The sequence below is a fragment of the Arvicola amphibius genome, chromosome X (genome assembly GCF_903992535.2).
Source record: "Arvicola amphibius chromosome X, mArvAmp1.2, whole genome shotgun sequence".
Lineage (NCBI taxonomy): Eukaryota > Metazoa > Chordata > Mammalia > Rodentia > Cricetidae > Arvicola > Arvicola amphibius.
Window position 1 is genome coordinate 7,599,339 of NC_052065.1, and position 19,677 is coordinate 7,619,015.

Below are 19,677 nucleotides of genomic sequence, written 5' to 3' on the forward strand. Positions count from 1 at the left end.
TTGATATTGGTACTTGCTGTTCTTCAGTTCTGCCATTAAGTCCAAACCTGATGAAGCAGTGAAATATGACACAGTTTATGAGCAGCTCAGTGTTACCTGGTTAAATCTGTAAAAAATCTAATCAGGGAGGACTGATTAATAATAATAAAATGATAAAAAGAATGATGTCTACTAAGAAAGCATTTAGCGAGACGGCTAAAATTCTTCAGTAGTCATCTTGTGCCTTCGATGCTCAAGCCACCTTCTGCGGCTTTCATTCCCTTCCACACACATCCACTGAGGGCCTACCATATGCTCAGCTCGTGCTATGTGCTCTGAATAGAATAAATTAATAAGGCACCATCCTTACCCTTGAGTTGCTCACAGATTAACGGTGGAATGCAAGCGGGACCATAGTGGTCAGTTATGACAGATGGCTACATCTGCGTGTAGGGAGGATACACAGGTTATTATGGGAAAGGTGCTTAGGAACAGAATAGTAGAGAGGACGATTTCCAGAAGGAGGCCGGAATGAAAAATTTATTTTAATTTTTAAATTTTATTTTAATTATTTTTTTGCCCAACCATAAAATTGAAATGAATAGTAAGAATCCTTTCTCTATTATAAGTATCACAGTATCTTATCACTAATAAGTTGCACAAAAGCTTTTAAACAACTACTTTGGGGACAGTTGTATGTCAGTTGTTTCATTAAAAGGAAAAAAGGCAGAAGTCCTAGAGACGTGGATGAAAACAATACTTATTAGGGATTTCTGAGTCTTGAAAAGAGCCTTAAAATATTTTATTTGCATTGTAATGTGTTTTAAAACTACCAATCCTTAAATAAGTGTAGGGATATTGAAACAAATACAGTGATTGTGTAGACAGCATCTGTCTCCATAACAAAAACCTAAAGGCCAGAAAATGCGGCATACCATATTCTGATATCCATTTGGGGGATTTTTAAAGAATAATGAGCATTTTGAGTCTTCTTATTCTCGTAGGTTTTAAGGCACTGGGAAGTAAAGAGAGGTTCATTTTCTACCTGGGCTGTTATATGCCTGCCTTTGATGCTTTCAATGCTGTGACAGAAAAGCAAATATAAAAAGCTATTTTCATGAGACGCAGTATATGGAAAGGTAGGAAAGAGCTCTGGCTGGGGGATCAGAGGATCAGGGTCAAGTACTTGCTCTGAAGCTAGCCTGCATGACCCTGAACAAGTTTCCACACATTTCAAGCCTCCATGAGCCTCCCTGTAGAATGAGGGCATTGGATCAGCTCAGAGATTCTCAATAGAAACAGAAGAGCACTTGAGGGCCTTACTGTGATTGTTAGAATGACCGAGCAGGCGCCAAGCATAACAGTCATCCTGTAATGAAAAGATTCCATGTCCCACACAACAGTTAATTGCCTTATCCAAATCTCCTATAGGAAGAAGCCAGGAATCTATTTCAGAGTCAAACCTAATTCCCTTTTCATTATAAGCCAAAGTCTTACTTTGCCCATATCTAATAGATGGTGAAGATACCAATTTTCATGGTTCTTCTCCTGCCCCTGCAGCCAGGCTCCTTTATTTCTCCACACTTTTTTGTTTGGAATGGCTTCTGTCTTTATTTAATTCAAATTTATTTTTGAGTGGTACAGACATCTAACTGCTTTCATTATGTCATCTAATACAATTGTGAATTGGCACTTACATATTGAGATACAGTATTATTAATACTTTTCCTTTTTGAACTCTCTTTGTGATCATATCTAGTTGATATTATGCATGGATTTCATGCAGGGTAGAAATGGGAGCATCTCAAAGTGCTTGCTTTAACTAAGGAGGTGACAGGATTGATGGGACAGAAAAATCCTAAATGGCACAGCCTTCTGCTAGTGTCCCTGAAATCCCCCAGCCTGGGATCACTTACCTCTGCGCAGGGCTTGCAGACTCTGTCTGGCATGGCGGTGCAGCTCCTCCACACAGGGTGGCCTGGTAGCTGGAAGGAAGATGTTCCGCTGCTGGTGCCATGGCGCACGGTAGTATGTACTCAGCTTACTCTCGATGTCCAAGTTGGAGACAGCTGCAAGACAAAGAGCCCACAGGGCATTAGGCATCAGGAACTCTATTTGTTCATTTAGTGGGTTCTGGGGCAGGGTGGGGGTGACCCAGAGATGGGAAGCATACAGAGGTGAAGTTCAGATTGCTTGATCCCACCAAAAAACCTGACTCAAGGCTGGAAAAGCTTTGACGTTGATAATACGTATGGGGACAACTACACCCTAGGACCAAGAGATGGAAGATCACAGACTATTTCTGCATATTGTTCTTGCTATCTATCTGAACGTTGGTCTGTACTTTATGTTGGTTTTTGTCCCTTGTGGTTTCTGGTTGCAGGCTCCTGGTCGTGCCCTCCACCTCCTGACTCCACTGATTGCCATTTTCCCCTGGTTTCACCAAAGGTCAGCATGAACATTAGAGGAACCATGACACGTGCAATAGTAGATAACATGATTCTTACAATTCATCTGAGAAATCAAGGAAGACTTTCTCCTAAAAACAGCATCTAACTAACTATTGTCTCCTTCATTACAGCCCAGGACAAAATGAGTAGAGAATGCATATCTATAGAAAAACATTCTGGGAATTGGGGGACTATGAAGGAGAAATGGCCACCCAGAGAAACTCCTGAGCACTTGGCAGCCTATTAGCCTCAAGACTGCTGAGATCAGGGACAGCTGACTTCACCCTTCAGACTCCTGACCCTGAGCCAGACTCCTGGTCCAGGAGAATCCTGCTCTTTTCAGTCTCTGCCTTCTTCCTGTTTTGTTTCACTTCCCTGGTGCATGGTTTGGTGACAGTCTGATCCCCTGTTTATCCTTGTGCCCCACATAGGCTTCTGGTTAAACTCTGAGCCTTTTCTTTTAGATGTCATTCCCCTTGGAGGAGTCTAGCCTGGAACAAGGTAATCTATAGAAAATGTAGAGAGGAAAATACATACTTTGGGGAAAGGGAATCGAAGAATGAAAGCTGGGGAAATACAGTCTTCTGATGATTGAGTTTCCCCCCTCACCATGAACCGAAGTTATTTTTGTTTTTTTTCTAATACAATATTTAGCAGCACCGTTTAGTCTAGAATAAAGTATTCATTATTACAAGAATCGCTAACTGAGGGCTAAGGATGTAGTTCAAGGACAGAACACTTGCCTAGCTCATGTGAGACTCTGGGTTTGATGCTTAGCACTATAAAAATAGAAAACACAAATCAAATGATGTACTGAAACACATGCAGGATAAAGAGGAATAGATCATCTACCTAAATTATCTAATAGAATATTCCATGCTGAGAACATTCTCTATAGCTGTACTATACAATATAGTACTCCCTTTGCCCTTGAACCAAAAGATGGGTGACCACAGTGACTACTGAGCACTTCAAAGGGGATTAGGTAGTGTATGAGAAGCTAAATTTTAACTTTTATTATTAATTAAAATAGTCATGTGACTAACATATTAAACCCTGTAGTTCTAGGGTGACCATAAGTAGTCTATCATAGTGTCTCACTTTTATCCACAGAGATTACTCCCAACTGTCTCTTTATTTTTCCTAGATGCTTAATCTTTAGGAATTTGAATCAGAACGCTATTTCCCTGGATAGAGGCAGCACTCTTTTGGAGGGAGGAGGAGGGTCAATGGAACCATGAATGAAAGAAGGCAATTTTTCTTTCTCAAGCTATAGCCTCAACTCTCTCCTTAGGAACTGTGAGTGCTTGATGAACGAGTCAGGGGTCACTGAAGCCTGTAGGCAAAAACGGGAGGACTCACAAAGGGACAAGCTGGTCCTTTCAGGCCTGAGAAAATGTGTGGGAGGCCTTGGTATAGAAGGGGAGGGGCCAGTCTAGATATGGGTGCTCCTCTCCAGTGGACAGTAGGCAGAGCTCTGAAGACAGAAGCCTCATTCAGTTACCCTCAGAGGAACACTCCGATGCAGTTACGAGACTGGCTGGAAAATCAGCCCATCTCTGGACACAGACGTCAACTCTGCTCACCAGGCTGAGGTCACTGCTGAACTCAACAAAAGTGGCTGTGAACGCATGTGCTGGTGACAGCTGGAAGAAGGGACAGAACAGAAAGCCTGACTGTGAAATAAAAAAGGAACAAGAAACTCAATGGGCAGTTCCAGAAGTGTGTGTGCAGCTGTGGGTACCCCTCCTATCAGGCTTGTCTCTTCAAGGGCTTAGAGTCATAATTTGGGGTTGGGCCCAGGTGAGTGGAGGCAGATCAAAAGACTTAACCCCCCCCCATACTATCTATGCTGTTGACTAGACCTGGTACACCCTCAGAATAAAAGACCAAGTGCCCATGGCTTTTCAGTCTTAAGTCCTGCTATTTGCCTTTGTGTTGGCTAGAGGAAAAGACTCATCAGCTGTGCTTAAAAAAAAAAAAAACCCGAAGATGACTGAACCCTTGAACCAGAGTTTCCCACACTGTGCCGATACCCTGCACATAATAGGAGTGTTCCAAGGTTGCGATTACCATCAGGAACGTTGAAGAAATGCAAAACATTTTCTGATGATGCCTTGGGATCTTGGAGGAGTGCGAGGGATTGGGTGACATGGGTGAGTAGAGGGGAATTCTGATAATGGAAATACCTATTCACCCATGAACATTATACTGCAGCTATTAGTGTCAGGCACAATGCTAGACAGAGCATCACGCACAGAAATTCCTATCATCTTGAGGCATGTACTCTGTGGTTTTGTATGAAAATGTTGATGTGATTCTTGCTGAAAGCAACAGATTAAGAAAAATGCTGTCTGGCGCATACTTCCGGCTGCACTTTAATACAATCTCCTAGGAATGACCTAAAAACATCAAACTATAGAGGCCCTACATCCCTCCAAATGTACAGTTCCCACCTTTCTGAAGTAGTAGGTAACTATCATCTCAGAAAAGATCACATAACATAAATAAAAAAGAAATTCAGCAATTTTTCTCATTACTAAACATAAACCTCACATTGTTTGAAAGGAAATATTAGTTTTAATGACCTTCCTTTGCTGGAGCCCTAAACTCGTTCCTACTATGGTGAATGGACAAGCCAGTCCTGAGATTTTGGACTGCTAAACTGCTTGGTACCAACATCAGATTCCAGGTGCCAAGATTAATTTCTGAATCCCAGTGTGGGTACCCTCATCCTGGTTCCTCAACGGAACCAACCCTCATGCACAGTGGCTGCTTTTACAGCCATGGATCCACACTTTCCCAATCCTTTCTCTTCTGAGAAGCTAGAATGGGTTTAATCCACACATTAGCAGGTGATAGTGTAATTTACTTGTTGCCACGGTGTCATCTGCCACTGCTCAGCTATATGTCCTTTAGTCACAGAGTAGTGAGTGTACGGTGCATCTCCTGGAGGCAGAAAAGGGCACTAATGGAACCCTCAATGAAGCCATCTCATTTTCCCAGTTTAAAAAAAGTCATTTCTGGGCTTGAGGGAGATGGTGCAAGCAAGCATGGGGATCTGCGTTGAGATCCCCAGTTCCCATGTAATCTGCCAGCGCTGAGGCAATAGTGACAGTGGGGTCCCCAGACTTTACTGGCCAGCCCATATAACCAAATCAGTGGGCTCCAGATTCAGTGAGAAACTGTTCCCCAAAATAAGTTAGAAAATGATAGAAGTTGGCACCTGATGTTGTGGAAAATTAGTTTAAAATGTGCTACGTTTCTGCCGTGGAACATTTGTTTAATGATGCAAAAAATGTGTTGCATTCTTTCATGTTGCATTTTTTTTAACTCTGTGAAGCTGTGTTACTTTGCTTGTCTAAAACACCTGATTGGTCTAATAAGGAGCTGAATGGTCACTAGCTAGGAAGGAGACAGATAGGCGGGGCTGGCAGGCAAAGAGAATAAATAGAAGAGAAGAGAAAGAAGCGAGAAAGGGAGGAGGGGAGGAAGTCAGGGGCCAGCCACCCACCCAGCCAGCCAGCCAGCAAAAGAGTAAGAAGGAAAGAAAGGTATATATAGAGAAAGGTAAAAGCCCAGAGTCAAAAGGTAGACTGGTTAATTTAGGAAAAGCTGGCAAGAAACAAGTCAAGCTAAGGACAGGCTTTCATAAGTAAGAATAAGCCTCTGTGTGTATTTATTTGGGAGCTGGGTGGTGAGCCTCCAAAAGAGTCAAAGAGTAAAAATTGCCACACTGTGGAGAAAATCTGATGATGGGAAACAACCCAAGTTCTTTATCCTCAAAAAGGCAATTTTTCCCCCAAGAACTGATAGGCTTCAAAGAGAAACCTGAACCTTAAATGGCAGCAATAGCCGGTGACACCTTAATTTTTAGCCCAGTGGGACTCTGAACAAAGGACACAGATTCACATTGTTGACACAATGTTGCAAGATAATATTGGAGGGGTTGTTGGTTTTGGTTTTGTGGTACTGGATTAAATCTAGGGTTTTACACTTGCTATGCAAATGTTCTGTCACTGAGATGTATCTCCAGCCTTCTTTTTATTTTTTATTCTGACACAGAGTCTTACTAAGTTGCCTAGGTCCACCTCAAACTTGTGAGCTTCCTCTCTCAACCTCCTGGTCACTAGTATTATAGGCCTGTGCCACTAGGTCTACTTAGCAATGTTGTTTTGAGTTGCTAATTTTATAGTAGTTTATTATGGAATAATATCATAGTAATAAGAAACTAATATACTCCCCCATTAATGTGTCTACTTCCTTCAAGTAAGCCACTTATTTGATTTCCTTTGTGATCCTCTCCTCTGTGTTACTGCTGCATAAGGATGGAGCAGATGACAGCAAGCATTAAACTTGGAGGTAGGATTCGATGCTTCATTTTGTCCTTTAAAAAGGAAAAAGGGATGGGCTGGAGAGATGGCTCAGAGGTTAAGAACACTGTCTGCTCTTCCAGTGGTCCTAAGTTCAATTCCCAGCAACCACATGGTGGCTCACAACCATCTGTAATAAGGTCTGGTGCCCTCTTCTGGCCTGCAGGCAAGAATTCAGACAGAACACTGTATATATAATAAATAAGTAAATAAATAAATATTAAAAAAACAGAAAGGCCAGCCTGGTCTACAAGAGCTAGTTCCAGGACAGGCTCCAAAGCCACAGAGAAACTCTGTCTCGAAAAACCAAAAAAAAAAAAAAAAAAAAAAAAAAAAAACCAGAAACAGGGTTATTTGTGTACCTCATCGCAAGGCAGGGCTTCTCTTCATAATACCATGGTCCCTTCTCTCAACTCACAGAGAAAAGCACTCACTCATTTCATAGATAAGCTCAGAACAAAAGGACATTTAATATACCTTGTAAGTAGCATATCTGGAGTGAGAGGCCATCTCTAGCTTCATAGCTGCTTCTTTTTCTCAAATCAATACAGAAATAAATTAGCTAAAGGTGATTCGGGTAGGGAGAGGGAGTTATCTGCCACACTAAAGGCATCTAGTAAAGGACTCAGCACCTCCACCTTCTGTGTCTTCCACAGAATTAGGTACAACCAAGAACCAAAAGGATGTTCTGGAGAGTGACTAGAGGAGGTTGGGAAAGATTTACTGCATTCCAGAAAGACAAAGAGCACCACAAAACCAAACAGCTAAAATAAAAGACCATGTGTCTGTAGGGCAGTGGATTCTTGGTAGACTCATCAGAGTTCATGCCCCTTATACACCTCAGAGATAGCAAGATTGTCTAGATCTTGAGTCATAGTAATTTTTCAACTGCGTGGATATTGTCATTCACTTGGGTCCTCAGAAATGACCTGATTTAGGCATAAGATTTAAGATTCTCATCTGGTGTGTCTCGTGTGTGTGTGTGTGTGTGTGTGTGTGTAAAATATGTCATATATTTCATCACCCAGAAGCCTGAGGCAGAAAGACTGCTGCGAGACTGAGATTAGCCTGGGATATATAATGACTTCCACATGACTTTAGACTATCATAAAATCCTTTCTCAAATACCAGAAGAGGTGAGAAGTGGGGGCTCTTAGACTTCCACCTAGGAGGTTTGCTTCTAGGAACTATTGGGAAGGAGTTAAGATGGAGGCACACATAACCTTGCCCAAGCTCTTTGAAACCCCCTTTCTCCCCCTGCCCTGCTAGAATTGGTACTTATTTGATTTCATCTTTCCTGGCTGACCTTATAAGTTTCTTGCTACCTTAAAGTATAACCTATGGGCAAAGAATATGATGCTTGTTCTTGGGACTGGAGCGATGGTTCAGTCGTTAAGAGCCCTGACTGCTCTTCCAGAGGAGTAGGGTCTGATTCCCAACATCCACAATCATAGGGGCTCACAAACATCTGTAACTCCAGTGTTAGGGACCCTGATGCTCTCTCTCTTCTGGCTTTTGTGGGAACCAGATATGCAAACGGTGCTCAGACATACATGTAGGCAAAACACCCATAATGCATAAAATCCAAAACAGTTCCTATCCTAGAAAGACATTACACCCTACCATGGGTTAATCCCAGGTTTTCTCTCTTCCCTCTCCCAGGCTCTTCAAAATTGAAAGTGGGGGAGGGAGTAGACAGTGGAAATCAAAGCTTGAATTCTATTTGTGATAAAAAATTCAACAAAATGTGCCAAGTTACTCAGATATGGAATTTTTACTCCTTCAAATGACAGAGAGAAAATTTAAAAACACATTCTTAGAGTATCTACAGGAAACATTTACCTACAAATACCTTTGTTAGCCTTCCTTCCTGCCCGTCTGCTGTTCATCCCCACCCCCACTGCATAATAACTTTTCAGCCAGAAACACATCCCCACACAGCCCATCCATTCTGACAGCCTGTGATAGAAAGCAGCGAGGAACATCACACATTCGTATATTAGGAAGCATCTGAAATAGTTGGTGTTGCAGATACACAGTCGGATCGCTCCCACTTCCCTGCTAAGCTGAGTCCGTTCCACAGCAGCCAACAGCTTGGTGAGCAAAGTGGAAATGTAGTCAGTCTGGAGCTGCCTGCAGAATCCTCAGAGCAGCTGGGAAGACAGGGAGGGGAGTTCACCAAGGGATACCGTTCATTCCCACCTGTTCTTCTTGCTTTGGCACCCAGCCCTTCACCCATTCTGCTTGGCAACTTGGAGGAGAGAGTAGGGCAGCATACAGGAACAGCAGGAACTACAGAAGGCCTGCCAACCTGCCCAAATCCAGTCGTGTTTCTTGAAACCTTCCTATTGGGCGATTTTTCTGCAGATCCATAGTAATTCAGATCTGCTCCCAACTCTGGACAGATGATCAAATGTAGGCTTCTCAGCATCAGGAAGATGAGTGGAGGTTTCCTAATAAGTTTCAGCTCTTTAAAATATCCCAACTTCGACTGAACAGAACACTAAAAGAATGAACAATTTTTTCTCAACTTCTATACCAAGATGAAGCTTCATAATAGAGAGGCTAGTCATTACTGCTACTGTTGCTTGTTTATGTGGTTGTAGCTATTCAACCCCGTGGCTGTGTGCAAGTCATTGAGCATTCCTAGTATTCCAGATCCCTATCTTTACATATGAATGATTAGAAAATGTCCATCTCTGGGTGCAGTTCTGCTCTGTCTGATACCTTTGTTTTCTACCAGCCACCAAAATCTACCTTGAAAGATTCTGTATTAAAGCAATGGAAGAGTGGGCTGGTGAGAAGAATTTGGGCTCTCTGTGATTTAAAAAAAAAAAAAAAGATTGGGCTTAATCACCGGAGTGAGAACCATAGTAATTAATCATGAAACTATTTAATTTTAATCCCATACTCCAGAAAAATGGGATCATAGAGTACTCAGTGTGGTTCTGAGGCCCCGGTGGAATGATGGTCCATTGACTTATCACTGATTAATTAAAAGTTACTCTTTTCCCACAGTAGGAAAACAAAAGAAGACCGAGAGTCTAAAGTCTGAAAGAAGAAAGGGTAGAGATATCTATGCTTCTTGAAGCAATGTCTCATGTATAAAAGCACTTCCATATGAGTGTAAGAACCTGAGTTCAAATCCACAGAATCCATCTGAGGTCAGCTGTGGTGGCCAAGGTCTGTAATAATAGTGTTCCTTCAAGATTGGCACACACAACAGAGAACAAGAAAGAGAACTTGTCTCAAACAAGGTGGAAGATGAACACCTGAAGTTGTTCTCTGATCTCCAAATGCACAACATGGCATGAAAGTGACCACACTCACACACAAGAGTGTTTGCATGCACACACTTGCGCATCATACATATGCACAAACACTGAAATAAAATAAAAATCTCCCAACTTCTGTATGCTTAGTAGATTAAATAGAAATGAAGACGATGACAACACAGGTTATACTTTGAGGCTCTTATGCTGGAAACAGAAGTATGCCCATCACCAAGGAGCTTGTGACCTCCCTAACAGCTCTGACATCCCCATCTTTGATGGCTGTTGACTAGAGCAGTACTTGGTGTGACAACTTGGAGATCCTCTTAAGAGTCATTCTCAGAGGTGCAGTATAATCAAGGCCCCTTAGGAGTTGGTCACAATGACTTGCTCATCTTCAGATCACTCACCTGCCTTATTCTACACCATACACTTCTTTCATAATGTAAGCACATTGTCATCTATCACAGATCAGCTATTGTTTTCAGAAAATTCCTGTAAGCATGGCACAGAATCATTGTAATCTACTTCTGGAAGGGACCTCGGAAATTACAATGTTCTGGGTTTTTTGTTTTGTTTTGTTTTTTTTTTTTCAAATTGCAGGGCATGACCCATTAGTGGATTGCAAAACCCATTCAGCAGGTCAAGACTAGCATTTTTGAAAACAATGAAATAGAATAGTGTAGAATAGAATATGCTCAAGTGTACTGCATTGTTCTGTGAAGCTTTTGTTTGTTGTTTCTGCTGGGCATGCATGCACAAATTTGCTTGGTCATGATCTAAAAACACATCTTACTCTGAGCAGCAGTCAACACACTATAAAAACGATGGTTAAGGTCACTCCTTTCAAACGTTGATAAGGGAACCTAAGGCCAAAGATATGATCCAAAAATCACAGACCTGAGTTTTGGGAGAGGCAATAATAATAATAATAATAATAATAATAAATAATAATAATAATGATAAAAGTGTAAGTCTCCTGATCCTGGGTTCATGAACTTTCCTGGCTGGCTTCTGTCTCCACCACTTTTAGTCAGTATTTGCTACCTACCACTTATATCTAGTTGCCCGTCAGAAAAAATGCTCTACTGCCCTGCTTTTCTATGAAATCAATTTTTTATTTTAGGATTCCAGAAGCATTTCAATCTAGGGAGCAAACCTTGTGATGAACAGTCACATAAACCAAACTCATACCCAGTTGTCTTAAGAGATTGTAAGTGCCCTCAAGAGTGCCATTGCCAAGAGCTCGATGGAAATACCAAGGCTAGAGGAGACAGCCCTGTGCACTTAACAGAAACATGAACTATGTTGAAGTTTAGAGTAAACATGCAACCATAGCGAGGTGACATTACTGAAGAACGTTGGAACAGTAACAGAAAAAGAAAATACAAACTCCTCTGATAGATAAAGACCTGGCTCCCATGTGGGTACACAGGGTGGACTCTGAAGGCTTTCCATTTCTTGTATTCTGCCCTTTCTGAAATCTGTTTTCATATCAAGCAACCCAGAAGAGGATTGCCCAGGCTGACTTAGTGTGGTTACCCTGATTTATTTGTGGATAAAGAATAATTTTACCACTTAGTCTTTACCCGTCCTATAAGGCTTATCTCCAAAAATAGCCCTATACCACCCCAGGCTGCACTCTGCTTCCAAGCCATTCACTATCGTCTCCCTCTCTTTTGTACTCCTCCCAGACTTCCGTGGCCACCTAGCCACACTCATGTAGCGTAGCTCTGGAACCATACCTCCCCATATCCCTGGCAATGGCACACACCGTCCCAAGGAAATGTTTGGTGGCGATGCGTGCGATCACTGCTGCTGCTTGTTAATGACTCCATGTGGAGTTTGCCAGGGAAATGAAATAGACACAAATAGCTTAAATGGGGGGGTTTGCACCAGCTACAGGTTTTATTCATCTACAAAATCACAGCAGATGAAATTTAGAGAGAATGCATTCACAATCATGGGGATTTAGAGAAGGGACGGGCTACATTACAATAAGCGGTTAGGGAAAATGAGTAGAGAGGGGCATTTTTCAGGAGGGAAGAGAGAAAAAAAGATGACATGGTGGAGTAAATTGGGAAGAGCATGATCTTACCAACCGAGTTCACATTCTAAGGCTTGAAGATGTTTTTCGACTCTCTCTAGTTAGCAGTACTAACTATAATTCCAAAGAGGAAAACTTGGCATGTCTAGTAACCTGAGGGATCTAGACATTCATTCATACCTCCCCACTTACATTCAGCAACTACTTTGTAAAGCCACTGGGCCAAAAACCAGGGAATGGGAACATAGATGTGGTGTTTTCATGACTGTTGTGCCCCTGTGCTCAAAATACCTAACAACTGTGATTTCAGGGAGGAAACGTTTGTTTTTGCTCACAGTTCCAGAGAGATTCAAGTCCAACACGCCAGGGAAGGCCCAGCAGCAGGAATGCCACATCATCAGAGACTAGGAAGGAGAGCACTGTTAGAACTAGGGACCAAATTATAGCTGGAAAGACCTGCCCCTAGTGTCCTTCTCCTCTACTCGGACCCCATCTCCTAAAGGTTCCACGGCCTTCGAAAAACTTCTGGGGAATAAGCATTCAAGACAGGAGCCTGTGGGGACATTTCAGATCCAAGTCATAACAGATGTCTCTCATATAGTCCTTGTCGCCAGAGCATTCGTGGTCTTATAGCCATTCTGTCAATACACCTTTCCTTTTGTTTCAAGGATTTATTATTTAGTTATTATAAAGTAAGGAAATAGGTAAAGTTATACATTTCTCTCCCTTATAAAAGCACTCAATAAAATGTAAATTAACCCCCCAGTTCCACTAGAAAACCTAATGTATACTGTGGTGGTTTGAATGAGAATACCACCCATATATTCATATATTTGAATGCTTAGTCGTTAGGGGGTATCACTAGTTGAAAGGATTCGAAAGATTAAGGAGGTGTAGTCTTGTTGGAGTAGATGCAGCCTTGCTTGTTGGAGGAAATATATCATTGTAGGTGGGCTACATGCTAGCTAAGCCTAGTCTCTCCCTCCAGCTGGCTTCCTCTACCCTCCCCCCCTTACAGATCAGATGCAGCTCCCAGGCTCTCAGCTACTGCTCCAGTGCTATGCTTGTTGTCAGATTTCCTGCTATGATGATAATGGACTAACCCTTTGAAACTGTAAACAAGCCCTCAATGAAATGTTTTCTTTTATAAGAATTGCTGCCAGGGGGTGATGGCACAGGCCTTTAATCCCAGCACTCAGGAGATAGAGACAGTTAGATCTCTTTGAGTTTGAGGCCAACCTGATCTACAGAGTGAGTTCCAGGACAGTCAGGGATACACACAGAGAAACCCTATTTTGAAAAACAAAAACAAAATAAAGAATTCCCTTCGTCATGGTTTCTCTTCACAGAGGCCCTCTTGGACAGTTGGTTAGATTGTGAAGCAGTAGGGTAAGTAGGACATGATTGAGTCTCATTTATATATGCTAATAAATCTCTTCTACTATGTAGAGGTTAGTTTCTTAGAATTTAGAGATCATCATTGATGGTAGAAAAATTTCAATACAAAAGGCCTTTCACATACCACCTTCATTACACTTAATTAGAATTAGTACTTGCTAGTCAGTATCTTTATCGGTAGAAGAAAATTGATGTTTTCGTTTGGGAAACAAAACACTACGACTACCTGAGAGTCCAGGTCAAATGGAAGTCTCCTCAAAGGAGCTTTAATGGGTATGCCAAAGCCTGATGAGTAGGGAATACTGAACTCATGCTCAACCCAGCGCCAGAGAAGACAGGTTCTTTTTTGACTCTGTTACTCCGTGTCTTGCTAAGTCTGCAGAGATACAAAGAGAGGTATCCCAGATTAATCTTATACACTTGCTGCCCCAGACCTGGAATTAGTCCTGGCTCCTCTGAGATGGACCAGCCTTTTGTATACCACAGGTATTCTCTGTTATGGTATTGCCACCAATTCTTCTAGGCTTCTTCGGTAAGCAGAATTGGAGAAGACAAATGCTTCAGAAGGTGAAAGTCAGTCAAGTTTAAACTGTCACTTCCAATTGAAATGTAAGACCGTAGCTTTTAGTTTAAGTTCCTTGATTTTATACTTCATCTCTTTTTCTCCTATGCTGAAAATCTCGATTCCTAATGACAGCGTCGCAATTACTTACTTCAAGAGCTGCAAACTGACGGCAGTAAGAGAACTGAGCTCAATTTGAGGTTCCCCCCCTTTGTCTTTGGGGTGTTTTCTACTAGTATAATAGAATAAAAGATACTCTGCCTGAAAGTCCTGTGAAATGGCTGAAGGTTCTAAATCAAATAATGCTATAGGGCCTTGTGTATTGGGTGGGGGGATGGGGGGTACATGAAGGGGAAAGCTTTGAGATACTCGCAGCTACCTACCTAGCCAGGCATATCTGGCTCATAAATAACCAAAAATCCATTGAAAGTTCCTAAATTTTTAATTCATAATTCACTTGAGAAAAACCTCCCAGCCTTTTTGCCCTTCGTGTTCATCTCCTCTACACACCGGTTATTTGGGAAACTAAGGGCTCCCGCACTTTCTTTTCTCATCTCTGTGAAGTCTGCACACTGGCCCTCAAAGGAGCTGGGCAGGCTTTGTTGGGAAACAGTACAGAGAAGCCTCTGTGGTGGTGAGGAGAGCTTTTGATCTCTAGAAATTTGAAAACGCAAGCCTGGAGGTCTTGGCATTTATCCCAGAGATCAAACACATATGTTGGCACCTGTAGGGAAAGAGGAAATGAACCAGCCTTTTTTGAATCCAGAGCTTCTAATGAAAACTCTAAACCATTGCAGAATCCACCAAAGGCCACAGGCTTGTCAGAAGCTACAAGGAGTCTCCGTAGGAACTTCACTACCATGGACCCAGTGAGTGAATCACACATGGGGATCAGACAACTTCAACCATGAGTAACTGTGCATGAGCCAAAATATTAAGAGTCTGGTTTGAATGATATGAAATTATGATTTCTGCAGGTTAAGATAGATGAATAAGGCAAATTCATGTTTCAACTTTATAGCTCTTGAGTAAGCAAATGAAGACCTCAAACCTCAGCAATCTTTCCAAATAAAAAAGTGGTACCCTATATCTCCTTCTCAGGTTCAAGATAGTCCTATTATGTTTCTCTTCTCAGGTTGATTTGCTGCAGAGATAGGCCAAGATGAAGGGAGAGAGATAAATAAAAGCAGAAAGCTGACTATTCTATCCACCACACTCTGGGGGTCTAGGAAAGAAAGCATTTTACCTATTATTATGTTCAAAGGAACACAGAAGTCCTTTGAGAAGGAAAGGACACCAGCAGTGCTCTCAAGGAGTTCAGAGCCTAGTAGTCAGATTAGGCAAATGAGATGATTATCCAAGGTGGGATTAAGTGTTCACTCTGAAGGAACACTGAGTTCCACACTGGTTTGAGACAAATACTTTCTGATTCCAGGAGGAGTACAGGGATGAAGGACCATTGAAGTGTGGGGAGTGGGCTAGTGGATAGATAGGATTAGTAGACTAGAGGACAGATGCTGGCAGAGATCAGCATATGGTAAGGTTGAACTAGGTGAAATTTCTATTTTCAGGTCACAACAAAATGTACTTGAATACGGACAATGTCTTGACCTGACCTAATATGAAATTTAAGAAGAATCTGTTGGTAAGAGTCCTAGGAACATTTCACTGTGGATAGACCCTGAGTCATATGAAGCATAGAGAGGGCAAGCATGATCCTGCTTAGGAGGGAGATAAAAATGACTTAGTAAAAACACAAATGAACCATACATTGAATTTGGCTTTCACTATCAGTCATCCTTCTACTGAAAGACCTTTATACATGACAAACTCAACAAAGTAACAAGATACACAAAAAAACACAAACCCCAACATTTTCATATACCAACAATGAACTCACTAAAAAACAAAATCAGGAAATATTCCCACTATATTCTCAAAACAGTCAAAACACCTGAAAATAACCCTATCCAGGTAAATAAAACATCTCTATAACAAAAGCTGCAAAGCGCTAAAGAAAGAAACTGAAGATATCAGAAGATGAAAAGACCATCCTTTTTCATGAATCACAAAATTAATATTGTTAAACTGGTAATATTGCAAAAATAATTGACAGATTCAGCACAGTCTCCATCAAAATGGCATCTTTCAGAGAAATAGAAGAGAACCTTCAAATTCACATGAAATCACACAAGACCCTAAATAACCCAAGAAATCTTGAGCAAAAAGAACAGTTCTAGATGGATAAAAAAATTACCATATTTCAAACTATGCTACAGTTTCAGAGTAATAAAACAGCAGCATACTGGCACAAAACCAGAAACATACACCAGTAGACTAGAGTACAAGAGTGAGAAATAAACTTATGTACCTATAACCATCTGACTCTTGGCAAAGGTGTCAAAAACCATCAGTTGAGAAAAGACAACCTTCTTAACAAGTGGTACTGGAAAAACTGAATGTCAACATATAGAAGACTGAATCTAGATCTGCAACTCCTCCTGTACCAAATCAACATGAAATGTGTAAGAGACATTAAGTAAGATCTCAAGCTTGGAATTTACCAGAGGAAGACATTTTCAACATATCAACATAAGCAATGCTTTTCTGAACAGAAGCCTAAAAGTTGAGAAATAATAGCATGGATTGACAAATGCAGCTTTGTTGGTAGAGTGTTTTAGCATGTAATGAAATCCCAGCTCCAATCCCCAGCATGGCATAAATTAGAACTTGTGAAGTAGAGGCAGGATGATCACAAGTTCAAAGTCATCCTCAGCCACATAACAAGTTTAAGGCCATTCTGGGATCCATGAAACCTTGTCTCAAAACATATACATAACTAAACTAACCAATGAGATTGCATTTATGTTTGATGTATTCTCACTGTGACGAACACTTGAAAACAAAACAACTTAAAAGAAGAAATATTTATTTTGGCCCATAATTTCAGACCTTAGTTGTTTCTCAGCATGGTTAGTCAGAATATCGTGATAGTAGACAACATGGTAGAAGAATTGCTCACCACTTGGCAGCTGGGAATCAGAGCCAACACAGACAAGGATGAGAGCCAAGGATCTATCCCCCATTAACATGCCCTCTGTGGCCCACTTCCTCCAGCTAGGCCTCATCTCCTAAAGCCTCCACTGCCTCCCCAAATAGTGTCATCAGCTTAGGACCAACACATGAGCCTATAAAGGACATTTCATGTTCAAATCATAACAATATCAACTTAACAAGGTTATACATGACAAAGGAGAACAATCAGTAGAGTTAGCCTACAGAATGGGAAAAAAAATCACTGCCTATCCTTCATCCCCTTCATCAGACAGAGGATTAATATCCAGAGTACATGAAGAACTAAAAGAGCAGGAAACAAAAGAAAAAATAAATCAATAAGTGGGCAAATGAACTGAAGAGGCAGTTGTCAGGTAAATATATACAAATGGTCAATAAGTACCTAAAGAAATGTTCAACCTGTTTAGTCATCAAGGAAATGCAAATCAAAACTAAACTGAGATTCCATTCCACCCTGGTCCAAATGGCTGTTATGAATAAAACAAACAGCAATAAATGTTGAGGAGGATGCAAAGAGAAGAGGATCCATTGTACACTGGCGGTAGATGATGAGTCCAGCAGATCTGAGCCTCTGTAGATTATCAACTGGGGTTCTGCTAAGTACTGACTTTTGCTTTCCAATCTCCACCTCCATGTTGTCTCTAGGAGTTTGCAGGCAGAGGAACTCTCCATGAACACACATGGTTTTCCAAGTCAGCCTCTCAGACTACCAAATGAAAGCTGTAAACATGCAGTCAGTCAAAATGTGAAACTGGCCTTAGGGGCCAATGCATAGGCCTGGGAGTCCTGGAGAGGGTATACACGAGAACATGGAAGTGATTGTGGCCCACGTTGAGCTGCTTGCCTAGAACCCTCCTAGCAAGCTGCCTGTAACATCCACTTGTGCCTTCACAATACCCTCTAGCTCTGAATACTGACTTTCTCTGCAGAGCTTCTCTAACTCAAAAACATCAGATCAGGACCAACATGGGCAAATAACAAAACTAGAAAAGGAATGGATTCCAATTAGCCTTGAAAAGGAAGAGATTATGTTTTTGTTTATCTGGCTTGTAGGCTTGGCTTCATATAATGATAGCAATATTAAAAATAAAGGAATAAAACAAAAGCAACATGACTCATCAGACAAAGATGCTTGACACCAAGGTAGATGACCATGAGTTCAGTACTCAGGGCACACATGAAGGAAGAAAAGAACTGATTGTCAGAAGTTGTTCTATGATCTCCACATGCATGTAGTACCATGTGCACACACATATGAAACAAATAGATGGATAAAGAAATAAATGTAATTTTAAAAAGATCTTTTTAAATATGGATGCCAACCTGCAAATCAAATCAAAGGAGTCAATAGTATCAATCCAGAGGATAGTTTTCAGGTCATACAATAGTCCAGGACACCCATAGGGTCAAATTGATTGTTCTAACAGCAGATCAACCTAAACAGTAAGCATTTTGTTAGAATTTCAAATCTTTTTGCATTGTCAAAGCAGCTAGCTAATGTGGTCATCCCAGTAAGAAATAAGAACCACTATTTCAACATTCACACAAACTATAACCACCTCATTAGCTGGCTATTTCTCAATGTTACCAATGAATTGAATTGAAAATGTCAATTTCGTCCTGTATGGAGATGGGCAGAGCCACTTAAATGGGCTGTTGGGGGGGGGGGCTCTCCTGTCAGTTTTTCAGGGACTTAAACATCAGGGCAAAGATGTTTACATAAAGAGGTAAGAATATTGGCAAGAAGGCATCTGGAAATTTCATTTAAAAATGAATTTTGATCATTTTTCTGATTTTTAAGCTTTCTTTTAAAGATTGTGAAGTCAGTAGATTTGGTGAGTAGAACATTTACTTACTTTTTTTTCCCATTCTGAGAACTGTCTGTTCTTTTCAGAACAAATCACCCACAACAAGAGGTACACAGATATGTCCGGGTTTCCCAAAGCCCTCACTGTTGTGGCACCTTTCCAATGTGTCCTCCCAAGTGTTTATGCACTGTGGCTACAGGCTGAAGTCCCCCTAGAAATGCCACTGTCCTTGGTGGTGAGATTTTTCTTCAAGGAGTAGAAAGTAGGAGTCACTGAGGCGATCTAAAGCTGCCTGTTCAGGGACTCCTGGAACTTCAGAACTGCCTCCCTCTTGGAGTAAATCCAAACCAGCAGCCTGGAACACACAGCTCAGGGGCTGGATCAATAGGGCCTTGGGATTTACAAGTAAAGCTTTGGGTCAGATGCATCTACTTAAGTCCCCCAAAAGCTCATCTCAGAAATGAACACTGCAGTTGAATATTCAACCCTTGGAGAATGTAAGGCCGTTCCATGGCTCTTTGCTTCCTTGAGCGACACTGTATTCATCACTGCCTTTCTCTCCTTCCTTTCTTGGTCCTTTGCACATTTCTTGCCTTACAGTCTTTGGCTTTGATATATATCACATTTCCCAGTCTGTGAAGACACTCCCGCTGTGTTGTTGCTGTTTCCATTTGGTATATGGAGCAAAAGTAATAGCTATTATATCCACCACA

The 19,677-nt window shown here is 41.4% G+C and overlaps 1 protein-coding gene across 2 annotated transcripts in view; it reads right to left on the reverse strand.

Annotated features, from left to right (window-relative positions):
• Nhs (NHS actin remodeling regulator) overlaps positions 1–19,677 on the reverse strand; it is a 330,223-nt gene that overhangs the window by 43,145 nt on the left and 267,401 nt on the right. For both annotated transcript variants that reach the window (XM_038317187.1, XM_038317185.1), the window contains exon 2: positions 1,896–2,048. In XM_038317187.1, coding sequence (XP_038173115.1) covers positions 1,896–2,048 — 153 coding nt within the window. The remainder of the gene's footprint in view (positions 1–1,895; positions 2,049–19,677) is intronic.